At 42.6% G+C, this 15,410-nt stretch overlaps 1 protein-coding gene across 1 annotated transcript; it reads left to right on the forward strand.

The window, feature by feature from the left end:
• The first annotated feature begins 8,315 nt into the window (after nucleotides 1-8,315).
• On the forward strand, nucleotides 8,316-15,092 carry LOC148075309 (cytochrome P450 2B4-like). The gene is made up of 9 exons (XM_087795097.1): nucleotides 8,316-8,558; nucleotides 9,898-10,060; nucleotides 10,131-10,280; nucleotides 10,486-10,646; nucleotides 10,719-10,895; nucleotides 13,949-14,090; nucleotides 14,147-14,331; nucleotides 14,398-14,539; nucleotides 14,611-15,092. Exons 1-9 carry the CDS (start codon nucleotides 8,394-8,396, stop codon nucleotides 14,796-14,798), a joined length of 1,473 nt encoding a protein of 490 aa, XP_087651223.1. The 5' UTR covers nucleotides 8,316-8,393; the 3' UTR covers nucleotides 14,799-15,092.
• The last annotated feature ends 318 nt before the right edge of the window (nucleotides 15,093-15,410 follow it).

Consider the following 15,410-nt stretch of genomic DNA (forward strand, 5'->3'; position numbering starts at 1 on the left):
CACAGAGCTGGACAGAACACAACGAGAGAACCACAGTCGTCGCTAACAGCCTACCTCTGACCCCGGAAGCGGAAGCGTAGGACGCTGATTGAGGTGGGAACTCAGCCTCCAGCCATTCAGAGCGAGAGAGAAGTGTGCGCACCGCCTCCTTTTAACCAGAAGGCTAAGACGGGATTGGCTGGAATACCAACAACCTCGTCCTGCTACATAAATAAATATTTAAAAGTCCACCAATAGATTTTTTATGATAATCATTCGAATCAAATGTTTATGAAATTAAACTGCAATATAAACAGTTTCAGTGATTTGTATAGTTTTTTGTTTAAAATAATAAGTCTAGTTTAAGCAGAAAATAATTTCCTTTTTTACAAGTTTTACATTTTGGATTTTATGTGTATATAAAATTCATTGTCCCCATGGGCCTTCCTCACTACACCCTGCACGACGTTTCCTTCCGAGGATACGTAATCCCAAAGGTATTTCTGAGCCAGTTGAGTGTACTGTACAGAACACTTTTGTTACTTATTATCTTGTCGTTTAAGGACACTTTCATCATCCCTCTGTTGCACTCCGTCCTGAACGACGAAAACCACTGGGAGAATCCAGAGGTTTTCAATCCGGAACACTTCCTCGCCAAAGATGGCACCTTCAAGAGAAACGTGACTGTGACGGAGTGCCTCCGTCTACAGGAAGCGGAGAGCTATGGTCAATGATACACATGCACACACATACACGCCACACTCATTCCCTCTGTCCCCTCCTTATTCATCGTAACCAAACTCACTAAGTTCATCTTTTCCTCCCTCCACAGTTAGCATAGCCAGCTAGGGGTGCACACCTGGACTGGTTAGTGTTCATGCAAACATTCACACACACACAGAGAGCTTACCTGGTGGCATGACGCCACAGAAGTCACAACTGGCAAGACAGGGCGGAGCTAATCAGGGGCTTAAGTGGAAACCTGGTCGTGGGTTTGAGGTCAGGTGACCAGGCGTCATATTGTTTATTTATCGCTTTATTTTGACTGGTAAATGATTTGATAATTGGTTTTGGAACATGTTTTTATTTAGTTTATGAATGATAATTAATCATCATGAAAGCCCAATGTTACCATTTATTGTTAAATCATTTATGATTGGGGAATTATTTCAACCACAGTGACGTTCATGCAAGAATATAGCACAAGATGAATGATCATCTCTTTGTACAAATATGCCAAAGCTCGATCACAAATCTCTGCAGTGAGAAGGACAAGATCAGATATGTGTTAATTGAACATGTGGTGAAGTTTGGGAGACAAAGTTAGGAAGGTCAGATGTTTGGACAGTTGGAGAGGATGAGCCAAAAATGAAGAAGAGAAGAAACAATGAGGGTCATGGATAGAGGTAACAACACGAGGTGGATGACTTGTTGTGGTAAACACTTACCAAAGATGTGTGTTTGTATATCCTGCACCTCCAAAGTTCATCACAGGACACATCTGTGAAATATTTTAATATTTAACAGTCCCCTGCTGTATAAAGGGTTTGCCTCTGGTCACTGTTTAACTAAGTTATAAACTTAGAAGAGAATTCATTGTTGGCATCCCGTGACTTCTCAGCCACTTTGATCCTGGTGACGTTTATCCTGGTTCTGCTCTGATGGTTAAGTGGCACCACCAGACACAAGCTCCCTCCAGGCTCGACTGGACTTCCTCTTGCAGGAAACCTGTTTCAGGTTGATCGGAAGGCTCATTTCAAAACATTTCTCAAGTTATGACGGTGTTAATAATATTATCAGGACTGAAGAATCAGTTTTGTCTTTTGTTTTCATTTGAATCCAACTGAGTTTAAGCTACGGTCCAGTCATAACGATGCACATGGACATGCAGAGAACGGTGGTCTTGGTCGGCTATGACACAATAAAATCTCTGGTGGATCAGGCAGAAGAGTTTTCAGCAAGAGGAAACAGAGAGCTTATGCGAAGAGCAACAGGCGGCTATGGTGATGTCTTAACAATATACCCCCATATTTCACCCCCACAATCCCACTTTACTATTTAAATTTTAAATATAAATAAATAATATACTGTATATACATAATACATTTTCAATTAGTTTATGTCAGGGATTTTCTCCCAGACAATCAGAATGAGAACATGAAGTGTTAGAATAACAAACAGAGTCAGAATCCAGTCTGTTACCACCAGCAAGGAGTGGAGAGGCGCTTGGCATGGCTCGTCCCAAACCACTGAAGAACCTCTCTGCTTGCTGGCTTTTTTTTCCCATATTTCAGATGATGACACACTTGAATACAAACAGTTTGTTCATTTATTGCTGGACGCAGCCAGCAAAGACCTCTTTTCTGTACGAGTCGGTGAGCTCAGCCTGCACGCTGAGTTTAGCTCCCCTATCTTGTTGAAGGTCACTGTATCTTAATGCACAAACTGTAATTTCTCGGGAAACGAAACTCTAACCTGGCAAACTCCTTCCTTCCAGCTCATTCTGAGCCGCAGCAAACATCACTACATGTTTATTGTGATAAAACTATAAGCAACATAAATTCTTTATGTTTTTCCCTCCTGTAATATTAATGTAGTAAATAAACATTCATGTTTTAGTTTTACATTTTTCATCAAAATACTGTGACTTGTTGCGATTTTCCAATTTTCCTTATAATAACTCCTACTAATCTAAACATTCCACCTCAATATATGTGGATTCGGAATCCAAAGTACCCTGGTTTGTACTAAAGGGAAGTGTCATGCAATTGTTTGTGAATAGCCGAGAAATCAGCTTCTGTATAATTACCAAGATGTTGGACATTGTAATGGATGTGACTAATACGGTCTATGTTTTTGATGGGTGGTTACGGGGAAGATGGCGGTGATGACAGGGAAATTCTCGAATCCTGAACCTATGGGATCAGCCAACTTATACCGGTCTGGGGCACCCGTAGGGACACCAATGGCAGCGATGTAAGTGGGGTCGTCCTTCCCCATCCAACCAACTGCTCTCTTGCCCTATTCCTACTCAAGGCGGAGTCATCCAAAGAGAGTGCTGTTTCTGGACTGAAGGCAACTGTGGTGACTGGCATGATCAGTTTAACCAACATACACAGTCCGTTCCACTGAGAGGGCAGGTTCTGTCGTAACCCCATATCTCCGCACATCCACCAAATGTGGACATGTGTTGTGTAACTTCAATAGTAGTGGTGCGATTCACATTCATTTTACCCAAATCTTTACCAGTGGTGTCGCTACCTAAAAAAAATAAAAAAGTGAAGTTCTGGTTTCTCTCTATGTCACTGCTAAAGATGGGTCTGGATCGCTCAAAACCAACTGGAAAGAAAGGTTCCCATTTGTTACATTCGGCTAGGTGTAGGTCACGTGGGCTTGGTATGCTCTTTCTATACTGTCCTTTTTACCGTCCATTATGTCAGTTGTGGCTGGTGTTTCCCACCATGCCCATGGTGCTCAGATGACGAAAGTGGTTAGGAAGAGGGTGGTGAGTATGGGGCGTAGAAAAAAAAAAAAAAAAAAATCATTGTTGCAGTGCTCAGGGTAGTCAGAGGTTACTAGCACGATGAAAACCCTGTCAGAACAATGTTGTTGTCTCAGCTCAGTAGTTTGAAGTCCTGCATCTTATTGTTGCTTGGATGAGTTGTGGTCTGCAGGCTCAGGCCATGGAGGGTTGTCAAGATGTCACAGATTGCAGTGGGAAAAGTGAATCCAGGGGATATTTCCTTCAACAGCCGTAGGGGTGGTGAAGTAGAACCCGGAACGGTCCTTCTCAGCGATCCCTTTTCCACGCCTTTCGCTTGATGACCTTGATAAAGACCTGGTCACCAATGTGCACTGTCTGTTGCTGTCAATCATTGACAAAATGTGATTCGTTGTCACTTCTGATGATCTCCGGAATTCCAAACTGAGGAACTATGTGTTTACATAATGCTTTGGCTACTGTGAGTAAGTAAGTAAGTAAGTCATTTTTATTTGTACAGCGCTTTTCCAGACCAGGGTCACAAAGCGCTTAAATGATCAAAACAATATTCAATAAAGTATATACTTTAAAGGTCAAGATAACACTGATAATACAACAGGAGTTCCAGAAAACCAAGGAAAAGCCTGAACAAATAAAAACGTCTTAAGATGTTTCTTAAAAGAGTCAGTAGACTCCATCAAGCGCAAAGAGAGTGGAAGATCGTTCTTAAGCTTAGGAGCAACAGTCTGGAAGGATTTCTCTCCTCTGGTCCTGAACTGTGTGCGAGGAACCATCAGTAGATTCTGATCCACAGACCTCAGAGCCCAAGCTCGGGTGTAAGGCTGGATCAGATCAGTGATGTAAGGAGGAGCCTGACCATGAATAGCTCTGAAAGTAAGAACCAGAATTTTAAAGTTGATCCTGAAAGAAACTGGAAGCCAGTGAAGAGTTTTAAGGATCGGAGAAATTTGAGTTCTTATACTTGAGCGGGTTAGAATTCTCGCTGCAGAGTTCTGAATCAACTGCAGGCGAGACAGCTCCTTCTCGTTAAGACATGAAAATAAACTGTTGCAATAGTGTATAGTGTAATGAGTGCATCTGGTTTAGCGTTTGGAAAGATCTCAACCCACTTGAGCAACCTATGTGATTTGATACATTTTGCGCCCTCTGCTGTACTGCTGCATTTACTCTTTGAAAATATGTACCAGACTTTTGCAGTAATCAAATCACTATCTTGTTTTAACTGAACAGTCAGTCTTTCACTGATTGGACTGATTTTCACAATTCCATTTGCTGAAATTACTCTTATGGTTTTATCTCCTGCTGTCACTGATTACTGTTCGTTCCGCTCCAGTATCTACTAAAATAGCATGTGACGAACATTAATTAGTAGTATAATTTCTGGTTTAAGTTTGTAATCGGTTTCATTTGACTGAGTAAATAAATGTCTGCTTTGTTTGAGTTATTGTTTGCAATTTCTGGAACGTAGTAATTTATTTCTTCTGTATCTTCTGAACTTTTCTTTGTCTTTTCTCTATTTACTTTCTCTAGTCACGCTTCTTCCTCATCATCATCTCGTCCTGGCTTTATTCTGTTTTTTGTAACATTCACGAGCCATGTGACCTTTCCTTTGACAGATGTAGCATCCACCGATTGCTTTGTGGTTTTCTCTCTGCTACTTTCCTTTTCTCTGGCCTCTTATCTTCTGCGCATTGTTGTGAGAAAACTTGCTTTTCCCGTCTTGATAACGTAAGTTTCAGTTCCCTCTTCACTCAAATACACTTTTGTTCCATCCTGCTTCTTCTTTTCTCTGATTTTTTTTTAAACTGTTTTAGGTTTTGTTCCAGACATGATTATTTATTTTAGTATATTCACTTTCTTAAATAAAGTTCACAATATTTTCTTTTCAACAATTATTTCGCACACAACACATTCAATCTCAAACTGAGCATAGTCTGTATATGAAATAAGAAGTTGTAAATTTCTAATTCGGTGCTGAGAGAGGAGCCGCACTGGAAGACTCCCTGGACCTTCAACCCCGAGAACTTCCTCGGCAAAGACGGCAGCTTCAAGAAAAACCCTGCGTTTCTGCCGTTCTCGCAGGTTAAACAAAATCAAGTCCAACGGTCCGTGAGATCTGTGTTCACGGCTCTTCATGGGACAGGGAAGCCAGACAGATAATGTAATGTGACAGGAATATGGCAAAAACACTAACAGACAGGCAGAGCACATGGTATTCAATATCAAAATATTGAGTACCCCATACTAGTCAAACAGAGTCAGTGTTAACATCACTGTAAACTGGAGAGTTTACCTACAACACCCTTGTCCTCATGTCCAAAACAAGGTTGTTATTTGGTTGGTTTTCTATGGTGGCTCGGGAGTGCACAGCTAAATGTCCTGAAATTTCTTTAAAAAATTCTGAAAAAAAGTTACAATTTCAGGAACTTGTATATTTAAGTTTGTAAATTTGTTTTAGGAGATAGTATTTCTTTCAGAGTTCATAAATGTGTTTTAGGAAATTTTAATCTACTTTCCAGGTTTGTAAATTTGTGTCAGGAAATTGTTATTTGGTTCCTGAGTTCGCTTAATTAGTTTCAGGAAATAATATTTCTTTCAGAAAATTCGAATTTAGTTTCAGAGTTCGTAAATTTGTTTTAGGAAATTGTAATCTACTTTTCAAGTTTGTAAATTAATGTCGGGAAATAGTATTTCTTTCAGAGTTTGTGTGATGTAAGCCGAAAAGCAGAGAAATCAAATGCTGACTGTGCTCAAAATAAACTCTTTAATCAAGGGTCAGTGTCTTGCTCGAGGGGGGTGAGGTCCAGAGGAAGCCAATTGTGCAGCAATGCTGGTGGAGGGAGACAAGGCCGGTGGGCAGGTTGTGGTGGACTGGGGCTGGAGTGCTGGTGTTCGAGGAGCAGGCTGAAGGTCGGACTGAACAGGTCGGTTATCCTGTGAGGTGAGGTCAGAATTACTATTTGGGCAAGCAGGCAGGCAGGCAAAAAAGTCAACAAGAATAACCCCTGAGTTATCATCATAATCTCAGGTTCTACGAATTGAGCTTGCCGAGTGTACCGCACAGGACTGCCATGTTGTTTGTTTTTCTTAAACGACATTGCACTAACCTGTCTCGATCATAATCATGATCGCTGAGCCGGCGTGGGTCGACAAGCCTCGAACGCTTTCCGTCACTGTCAAGAGCCGTGGGAAGCGCCTGGCAGGCCACATATTCAGTCATCGTGTGATTTGGGCCTAGGCAAACGAAGCAGACATGTGTGTCTCCCCTCTTAAGGGAAGCTTAGCACTTCAAGCAAAAACTTCAATATTCATTCGCCATCATTACATTCCACTGTCAGGAGCTTTCTGCTGAGTTGTAAAGTAGGAAGTGCGGCGGGTATTTCCCGCCTTTATAGGAAGTGGACTGCACCCAGCTGGGTGGCGAGTTTATTAAGCTTTCTCAGAGACGAGGCGGGGCCTCGAGGATTAAACAAATAGCGAAGCGGTTAGAGGGCGGAGCACCAAATGACGTAGAACTATACTTGCAAGCAGATCAACCTTAACAGTTTGATGATCAGGCGCCGACTAGGTTGCTCGGAGGCCTCTTGTATTCCGTTGAGCCCTTGCAGGTGGGGTTGATGAGGTGGGCTGGCCTCCCAAGTTGGGAGAAGTCGTGACGGTTTGTAAATTTCAGAGTTCTGAGAAATCAGAGTTTGTAAGTTTGTTTCAGGATATGTTGTCTGTATATTTGTTTAAAAATAATAATAAATTTACCTTTTTTATTCTGTTTCAGAGTTTGTAGGTGTTGCAGTTCTGGGCCACCGTAGTTTTGTCAATATGAAAGCCTCAAAAATGACCCTTTTAGCTGTCGTCAATCACAGCATAAATTTTTTAAGTGGAAAGTATGTCAGGTGTTCAAAGTCGAGAGACCTAGATGCGGAAAGAGTTCAGAGGCTTTGGTAGAAATCCAAAACGTTTTAATTTCAGTTCGTAAAAAGTTCAAGCACATAATCACAAAAAGAGGTACAAATCCAAAACGTGCCCAAGAACGGGTGTCAAAAACAAAAACGCATCCACAATAGAAAACGGGTACACAGGAACTCAGGACGCAGGAAGGGGTGTGGCATGCCCGACAACTAAAAGAAGATCAAGAAAACTTACGTTAGGACATGCTGACAACTTATATTACTGTATATAGTATACGATCCAGAGACAGTAGAGGATTCACACCTATGTAAGGAGACGAAATACTCTGGCGGATTCTTCCGGGACGAGATGCTCCTTAAGAATGGGAAGAACCCGCCAAGAAATCAGCCAAAGACCGTGCACACCTGCCTGCGCCTGTCACAGAAAGAAAACAAAAACAAGGGCATCACATATACAAAGTATTCTAACCATGGCTCTTCATGCCTCTGCATTAATCTCCCAATACTGTTAAATGAACAGTCAAAATAAGTGTTCTAAACAATATTAATTTCATGTAGAAATCCACAGTACCAATAACATGATTAGTATGAATGTTTTCAACAAAGAAGAATAAAGAATAACCTAAGTTGTTTTTTTTAAACTAAAGGACAAATATGAACCTGTCCTCTGCACCAGGACTTCAGAGACACATTGTACCCACTCATCACAAACACAAATAAACTACTTTAAAAATTATTTGTTTTGTTTTTTGTCATCAAATTAAAATCTCCTATTTAAAAATATGTTCCGTCACCAATTGAAACATGACTGTGTCTTTAAATAAGCTACAAAAAAGTTTGACTCTTTACCACTGCCTTTTACCACTTCAGCTGGGCTTGAGTCAGAAGTAAACAACCAGCTGAGAGTGCAGGAGAAGCTGCCAACACTGTTGAGAGATCAACTGCTGGCTTATAAAAGTCCTGCCGTTCATTCAGTGTCTGTGACCAGAAGCAGTGACAGGATCACGATGGAGCTTTTGACGACAGCGTTCCTGGCCGGGCTGATCCTGCTTTTGCTGCTGAAGATGAAAAGCAGCCAGAAGTTCAACTTGCCTCCTGGACCCTGGGCTCTTCCTGTCATTGGAAATGTGCTTCAGTTGGACAAGAACGCGCCTTTCAGGAGTTATGTGAAGGTAGGAAGATCTGCAGGTCTAATAAAAACATAGACAACACAGATAACATGAAGTGAATAATGAGAATTGTTTAAGCAAGCTCTGTTGTCTATCTATTCCCCTTTTTTATTTCTGTTTCAATTCTACAAATAACATGTTCTTTATTACATATTAAAATTAATATAAAGCCAAAATATTTATATATAATTAATTAATATGTGTATCTTGTACTTTAACATCACATAAACAACACATTAATATATAATATCAAGAGTTGTTCCTGTGAGTTTTTTTCCATCATATTAAGATTTTTTCTTTTACATTTTTTATTTACTTGACGGATTTGACATAGCCATGTTTTATTACGTGACCCTTCAGGAAATATAATTTCCTAAACCTGAACCAGCAGATTTAAGCCTAATATTAGCAAAAGTACTTGTTAGGATAGGTTAGGTTAGGTAGAACTTTAATAATCCCTCAGGAGGTCTCCTTCGGGAAATTGTTTTTTTTCCAATTAGACACAGCAATACAGCAATTATTCATGAAAATAAAAATAAAATAAGTACAAGAACAAAGAGAAATAAAGAGAAAGAACAATATGATACAATCTAAGTCTAAAGATAAAGAACATAGATCAAAGAAAAATAACAAAGACAAAGGATACAAAGACTAACATAGAATAGAACATCATGATACTTTTGCTCCACTCCTGGCCCCAAACTCGGAATTGTACAATCTAATAGCCCGAGGAATGAATGAGTCCTTGAGTCTATTGGTTTTGCACCTGGGAAGGAGCATTCGTGCACTCCATCTGCTTCTCTGCTCACTGATGACAGTGTTCAGACGATGACTGTCATCATCCATGACATTGTCATTTTAAAAGAACAAATTAGACAATTTCTGATGCATTTTTTTGGTCTTAAAGCAACACAATGTAAAATTTAAACATGAAAATTTTGAAAAGTAATAATCTAAGCTGTTATTTTATCAGTGATCTTAAGTAGCAGATGTGTTTGAGAGACCACAGGTTACTATCATGACTAGAGTACCGAGAGTGCTTTGTGGAACATCAACAGGTTTCTCGCTCCCCCTACAGTTTTATCGGTGTAATTGCAATGCCGTAAATACAGACATGACCTTTTTTTTTGTGGAGCTTTAAAAAGTCTTCACAGTTCTTTAGCCATTATGGAAATGACTGCAAGTGCCATCTCGGCTCTATCGCTGTAAAGTGGGTAGTTACCTGGGGGACCCCGGTGATGACAAACTAATCATCACAGAGATTATGAATAACACATAGTGTTGCCTTAAATGTGCTGATCTGAACTTGCTTTTAATTGAGTTTATGATGATTGTTTTCTAGATGAGTAAAACCTACGGGCCGGTGTTGACGGTGTACCTGGGCTGGAAGCGGACAGTGGTCCTAGTGGGTCATGATGCGGTAAAAGAAGCGTTGGTTGACCAGGCAGATGACTTCACAGGAAGAGGACAACTGCCGTCTCTTCTCATATCCTCCAAAGGCTTCGGTAGCACATCAGCCAAATACTTGTTTTATCCAAATCTCACCATCGGAGCTCTAAAATAATCCTCATGCAGGTTTGATAGTCAGCAACGGTGAGCGCTGGCGGCAGCTGAGGCGCTTCACACTGACGACCCTGAGGGACTTTGGGATGGGTCGGAAGGGGATGGAGGAGTGGATTCAAGAGGAAAGCAAACACCTGAGAGACTGGATCATCTCATTGAAAGGTGAGCTTTAATGCAGAAACGCTCAGGAAATTTCAGGAAATCTTGACATCTATCTTGGTCAAATTAAAATGTCATTTAACTTTGATCTTCTGGAATTAAAACAACAGAATTGGCTACAAAACACCTTCATACCACATAGCAACTAGTACATTTGATTACCCTTGATTTTATCTTAGTACAGGTTTATCTTATACTGTGTGTCCAGATGCCTTCTTTAACCCCACGTTCCTCTTGGGCTGCACCGTGTCCAACATCATCTGCTGCCTCGTGTTCGGACGGCGCTTCAATTACGACGACCAAGAGTTCCTGCAACTCCTCGACTCCATCAATGACATTGTGAAGTTCAGCGGAAGCCCCATTGGCCAGGTATGGAGCTCTTTATATTTTATCCAGTTTTTGGTGATTACATCAGTCAAACCACTGAACGTCTCGCTCCAGATGTACAACCTCTTCCCGCGGGTGTTGGATCGGCTTCCAGGGTACCATCACACGGTGTTTGCCAAGATGCTGGAAATCCGAGAGTTTATTAACAAGGAGGTCCAGAGGCATGTTGAGACCCTCGACCGCAGCTCCCCAAGGGACTTCATTGACTGCTTCCTTATCCGTATGCATGATGTAAGAAATATGGATCTGGTTCCTTGAGAACAACACACTTGTGCAAGAGCACAAGTCTGAACGTGACCAGAGTTTGCAGGCGTCACACTCAAATATGTCCTTCTGTTACAAAACAGGCAGAACTAATAACTTTGACATAAGTGGTCCCTTGCAAAAACACTTACAGATGACTCTTCAGATTCACAGTATACTCACACATGTATGCAGGTCATTCCTGATCTGTGTTTCTGTGGAGCTCCTGTACAGTTAATCGCTACAAAAATTAAACTCGTTTTGTTAAACCTTGTGTTATCCCTGGGTTAACCCGATGGCCCGAAAAAAAATAGTTTAATTCTTGGTATTGCTTCTGGGCCTTTGGGTCACCCTCACCCTGGGATAACACAACACCTCTATTGTTATCATCAGTATGTGTCTGTTTGTACAAAACTTTCTTTTTATTGAAATATTTACATTACAAAATATGCTTAAGCCCCGCCCTCTGAAAACACACATTTTTCTGAGGCGAAAATCTTGTTTACCATGACCACGCCCACTCTGCTGTGATTGGTCAAACATCAGGGTTTGTCACCGCGCATATCAATCCTGGAAGTCTCCACCTCCAAGGGACTTGTCGTATAAACAAAGTGGGGTATGATTACAGCTGGCTGAAGGAGGAGTGAAGCCATTACTACATCATAATGGACTCTGTTCTCATACCCTTTTGTTCGCTAAGATTTCAGACGGGGGAGCACTTTATAAAGTAATAAGTTCAAAACATGCTCACGATGAGGAACTTACTGCATCTTGGATAGGAAGACTTCAACATTTGAAACATGTGACTGATTCAGGAGAGTTGGGTTTTCCATCCATCCATCCATCGATTCTAATCCGCTTTATCCGTCGCTGGGTAGCGGGGGCAGCAGCTTCAACGGGGGGTCTCTCTCCGTCATGACCCAAGTTCATGACCGTAGGTGACGGTGGGGACAAAGATTGATCGGTAAATAGAGAGCTATGACTTTTGGCTTAGCTCTCTCTTATGCACAACAGTGTGGTAGAGTGAATGCAATACCGCCCCTGCTGTACCAATTCGCCGACCAATCTCCAATTCCCAAACACCCTCACGTGAGAACAAGACCCCAAGATAATTTAACTTCTCCACTCGAGGCAAGGGCTCAATCCCAGCCCGGAGAGAACAATCCATCTTTCTCCTGCTGAGAACCATGGCCTCAGATTTAGAGGTGCTGATCCTCATCCCAGCCGCTTCACATTCAGATGCAAACCGATCCAGCAAGAGCTGAAGGTCGCACCGTGATAAAGCTATGATAACCAAATTATCCGCAAAAAGAAGAGATCGGATCTTCAGGCCAACAAATCGCAAACCTCCCCCCCCCAGAGCTGCGCCTTGAAATCCTGTCCATGAAAACCAGAAACAGGATTGGTGATAAAGCACATCCCTGACGCAGACCCACTCTCACCAGGAATGCATCTGATCTGCATCCAAGGATCCGCACACAATTCCCGCTGCAGGAATACAGTAAATGGAGGGCCCTAAGTAGAGAGCCTCTCACTCCATACCCTCGAAGCACCTCCCACAACTTTGCCCTGTGCACTCGGTCTTACGCCTTCTGCAAGTCCACAAAGAACATGTAGACAGGCAAGTCAAACTCCCAGGCAACCATGAGAACCGTAGTTGTCCGTAGTACCACGGCCAGGATGGAACCCGCATTGTTCCTCTTGGATCTGAGGTTCAACAATCGATCGACCCTCCTTTCCAGGACCTTTCCAGGAAAGCTGAGGAGAGATGCCTCTGTAGTTGACACACAACCTCTGTTCCCCCTTTTTAAATAGGGGAACCACCACCCCGGTCTGCCACTCGTCAGGTACCGACCCAGACGACCCACGCAATGTTGAAGAGATGAGTCAGCCAAGACCACCCTTGAACACTGAGAGCCTTCAGCATTTCTGGTCGAATCTCATCGATTACTGCAGTTTTGCTATTGTGGAGCTTTCTGACCACCACCGCGACTTCAGCACAAGAGATCAATGAGCCAATGACCTGCTGTTTAGCTTTTGCAACAGCCGAAGCAGCAGTCCTTCGAGCCAGGCGGTACTTTGCAACTGCTTCAGGAGTCCTGCAAGACACTAGGTCTCGATAAGACTCCTTCTTCAGTCGGACACCTTCCCTGCCATCTGGTGTCCACCAAGATGTTCTTGGGTTGCCGCCCCTTGAGGCACCAATGACCTTCAGACCACAGCATGCAACTGAAGCTACAGCCATGGCGGCTTTGAACACCGACCACTCATGTTTAATGTCCCCAACCTCCACAGGGATGTCAGCCAAAGCTTCTCGGATGTGTGAGCTGAAAACTCCTCTGCAAGCTTTGTCCTCCAGACGTTCCCAGTTCACCCGAACTACATGTTTGGTCTTACCTGGTCAGTTCCAGAGGCTTCCCCTGCCATCGGAGCCAGCTCACAACCAGATGGTGATCAGTTGACAGTTCTGCCCCTCTCTTCACCTGGGTGGCCAGAACATACCGCCTCAAGTCAGATGATACCATTACAAAATCGATCATTGACCTGCAGCTTAGGGAGCTCTGGTGCCAAGTACACTTATGAGCCTCCCTATGTTGAACATGGTGTTTGTGATGGACAATGCATCACAAGCACAGAACAAACGACCATTTGGGTTAAGATCAGGCAAACCGTTCATCCCAATCACACCTCTCTAAGTCTCTCCATCATTGCCCATGTGTGCATTTAAGTCACCCAGAAGGACGATGGAGTCCAAACTACTGTTTGGTGCAAATGCACAAACAAATGTCAGGGTTATACCTCCGTTCAGCCTAAGCCGTAGGGAGGCGACCCTCTCCAATATACAGGCGCTCGGCTGGGGGCTTGGGAGTATTCATACACCCGCCTGACGCCTCACACCATGAGCAACACCGGAGGAGTTGTGTTTTCACATTAGTCATTAGTACTTTAATGTAACTCTAGTTTAAACTCATCTCGCAAGACAAAATGGACACTTCACACCCATAAACAAATACAATGTAGAATCTCTGTTTTTTGATTAGGAGAAGGACAACCCCAACTCTGAGTTCCACCAGGACAACTTGGTCTCCACAGTGATGAATCTGTTTCTGGCGGGGACCGAAACGACCAGCTCCACCATCAGATTCGGACTCAGTGCTCTGATCAAGCACCCGCACATCCAGGGTGAGTCCCGAACTCGTGATGATGTCATCATTCCACTAACCGTCCTTCGTCTCCAGAAAAAATGCAGAAAGAGATCGACTCTATGATTGGCGACAGAACACCCAACATGGAGGACAAAAAGTCTCTTCCCTTCACCGACGCCGTCATCCATGAGTTTCAGCGCTGCCTGGACATTGTCCCTATGAGCCTTCCTCACTACACCCTGCATGATGTTTCCTTCCGAGGATACGTAATCCCAAAGGTATTTCTGAGCCAGTTCAGTGTACTGTACAGAACGCTTTTGTGACTGATTGTCTTGTCGTTTAAGGACACAGTCATCATCCCTCTGTTGCACTCCGTCCTGAACGACGAAAACCACTGGGAGAATCCAGAGGCTTTCAATCCCGAACACTTCCTCGCCAAAGATGGCACCTTCAAGAGAAGCGTGGCATTCATGCCCTTTTCTGCAGGTCTATATCATCACGTGCTGAACCATGTTTTTACGTCTTGCTCATAAGTTTGGTTTCTTCTCATCTGACAGGAAAACGAGTCTGTGTTGGCGAGGCGCTGGCCCGGATGGAACTTTTTATTTTCTTGGTGACTCTAATGCAGTACTTCACTGTCTCAAGCCCGGGTGGTCCGGACAGCATCGACCTGGATCCTGAATACAGTGGCTTTGCAAATTTGCCGCGTCAGCATGAGCTCCGCGCCAGGCTGCGCATCAAATAAACAGGAAGATTTAGTCAAACTGGAGAATGAAATCTAGATATACATTTTGAAAAAAAAACATAAACATAGGTGGCGCTTAATATTTGGAATTTTGAGTTGCTGAAGTCTCTTCCAGGATAATGTGGTAACCCTCGACTGGTCTCTGCACTATTTTCTATTTTAACTACTTTGTTTTGAACACTTGTTATAATGAAACAGCACATCTTTTTAAACTGATGGCCACCTACTGACCTCTAAACAACATTACACTGCTTCATGAAGCTTCATCAGACCATCACTTATATAAAGGGACCACTAATCAGGCACACATGTTTATCAGACCGTCACTACTATAAATGTTAATGTTCTTTCATAGCCATGAAAACATGTCTTGTAAACGCTACTTGGTGAAATTCAATGTTTTGTCTTTGCAGAAACATGTTTTCTTTAAAATAAAAATCACACCATATCCACTGTAAAAACATGTCTCTTTGTTCCATTCTAGCTTTTAAGTATTCCACCCTAAAAACAATAATGGCAAATAAAACGTTGTTTTGTGTTATTAAATTAATGTCAATTGACATGATTAACTATCTTCTTCTACAGGGAATCAACCTCCTCCATCTAACCCTG

The sequence above is a fragment of the Callionymus lyra genome, chromosome 7 (assembly GCF_982586985.1).
Source record: "Callionymus lyra chromosome 7, fCalLyr1.hap1.1, whole genome shotgun sequence".
Classification (NCBI taxonomy): domain Eukaryota; kingdom Metazoa; phylum Chordata; class Actinopteri; order Syngnathiformes; family Callionymidae; genus Callionymus; species Callionymus lyra.

Coding starts and splice junctions, on each gene's coding strand:
- LOC148075309 (XM_087795097.1), top strand. CDS start 8,394: ATGGAGCTTTTGACGACAGCGTTCCTGGCCGGGCTGATCCTGCTTTTG. Junction 10,281..10,485: donor CTGGATCATCTCATTGAAAG/GTGAGCTTTAAT, acceptor CTGTGTGTCCAG/ATGCCTTCTTTAACCCCACG. Junction 14,540..14,610: donor ATTCATGCCCTTTTCTGCAG/GTCTATATCATC, acceptor CTCATCTGACAG/GAAAACGAGTCTGTGTTGGC.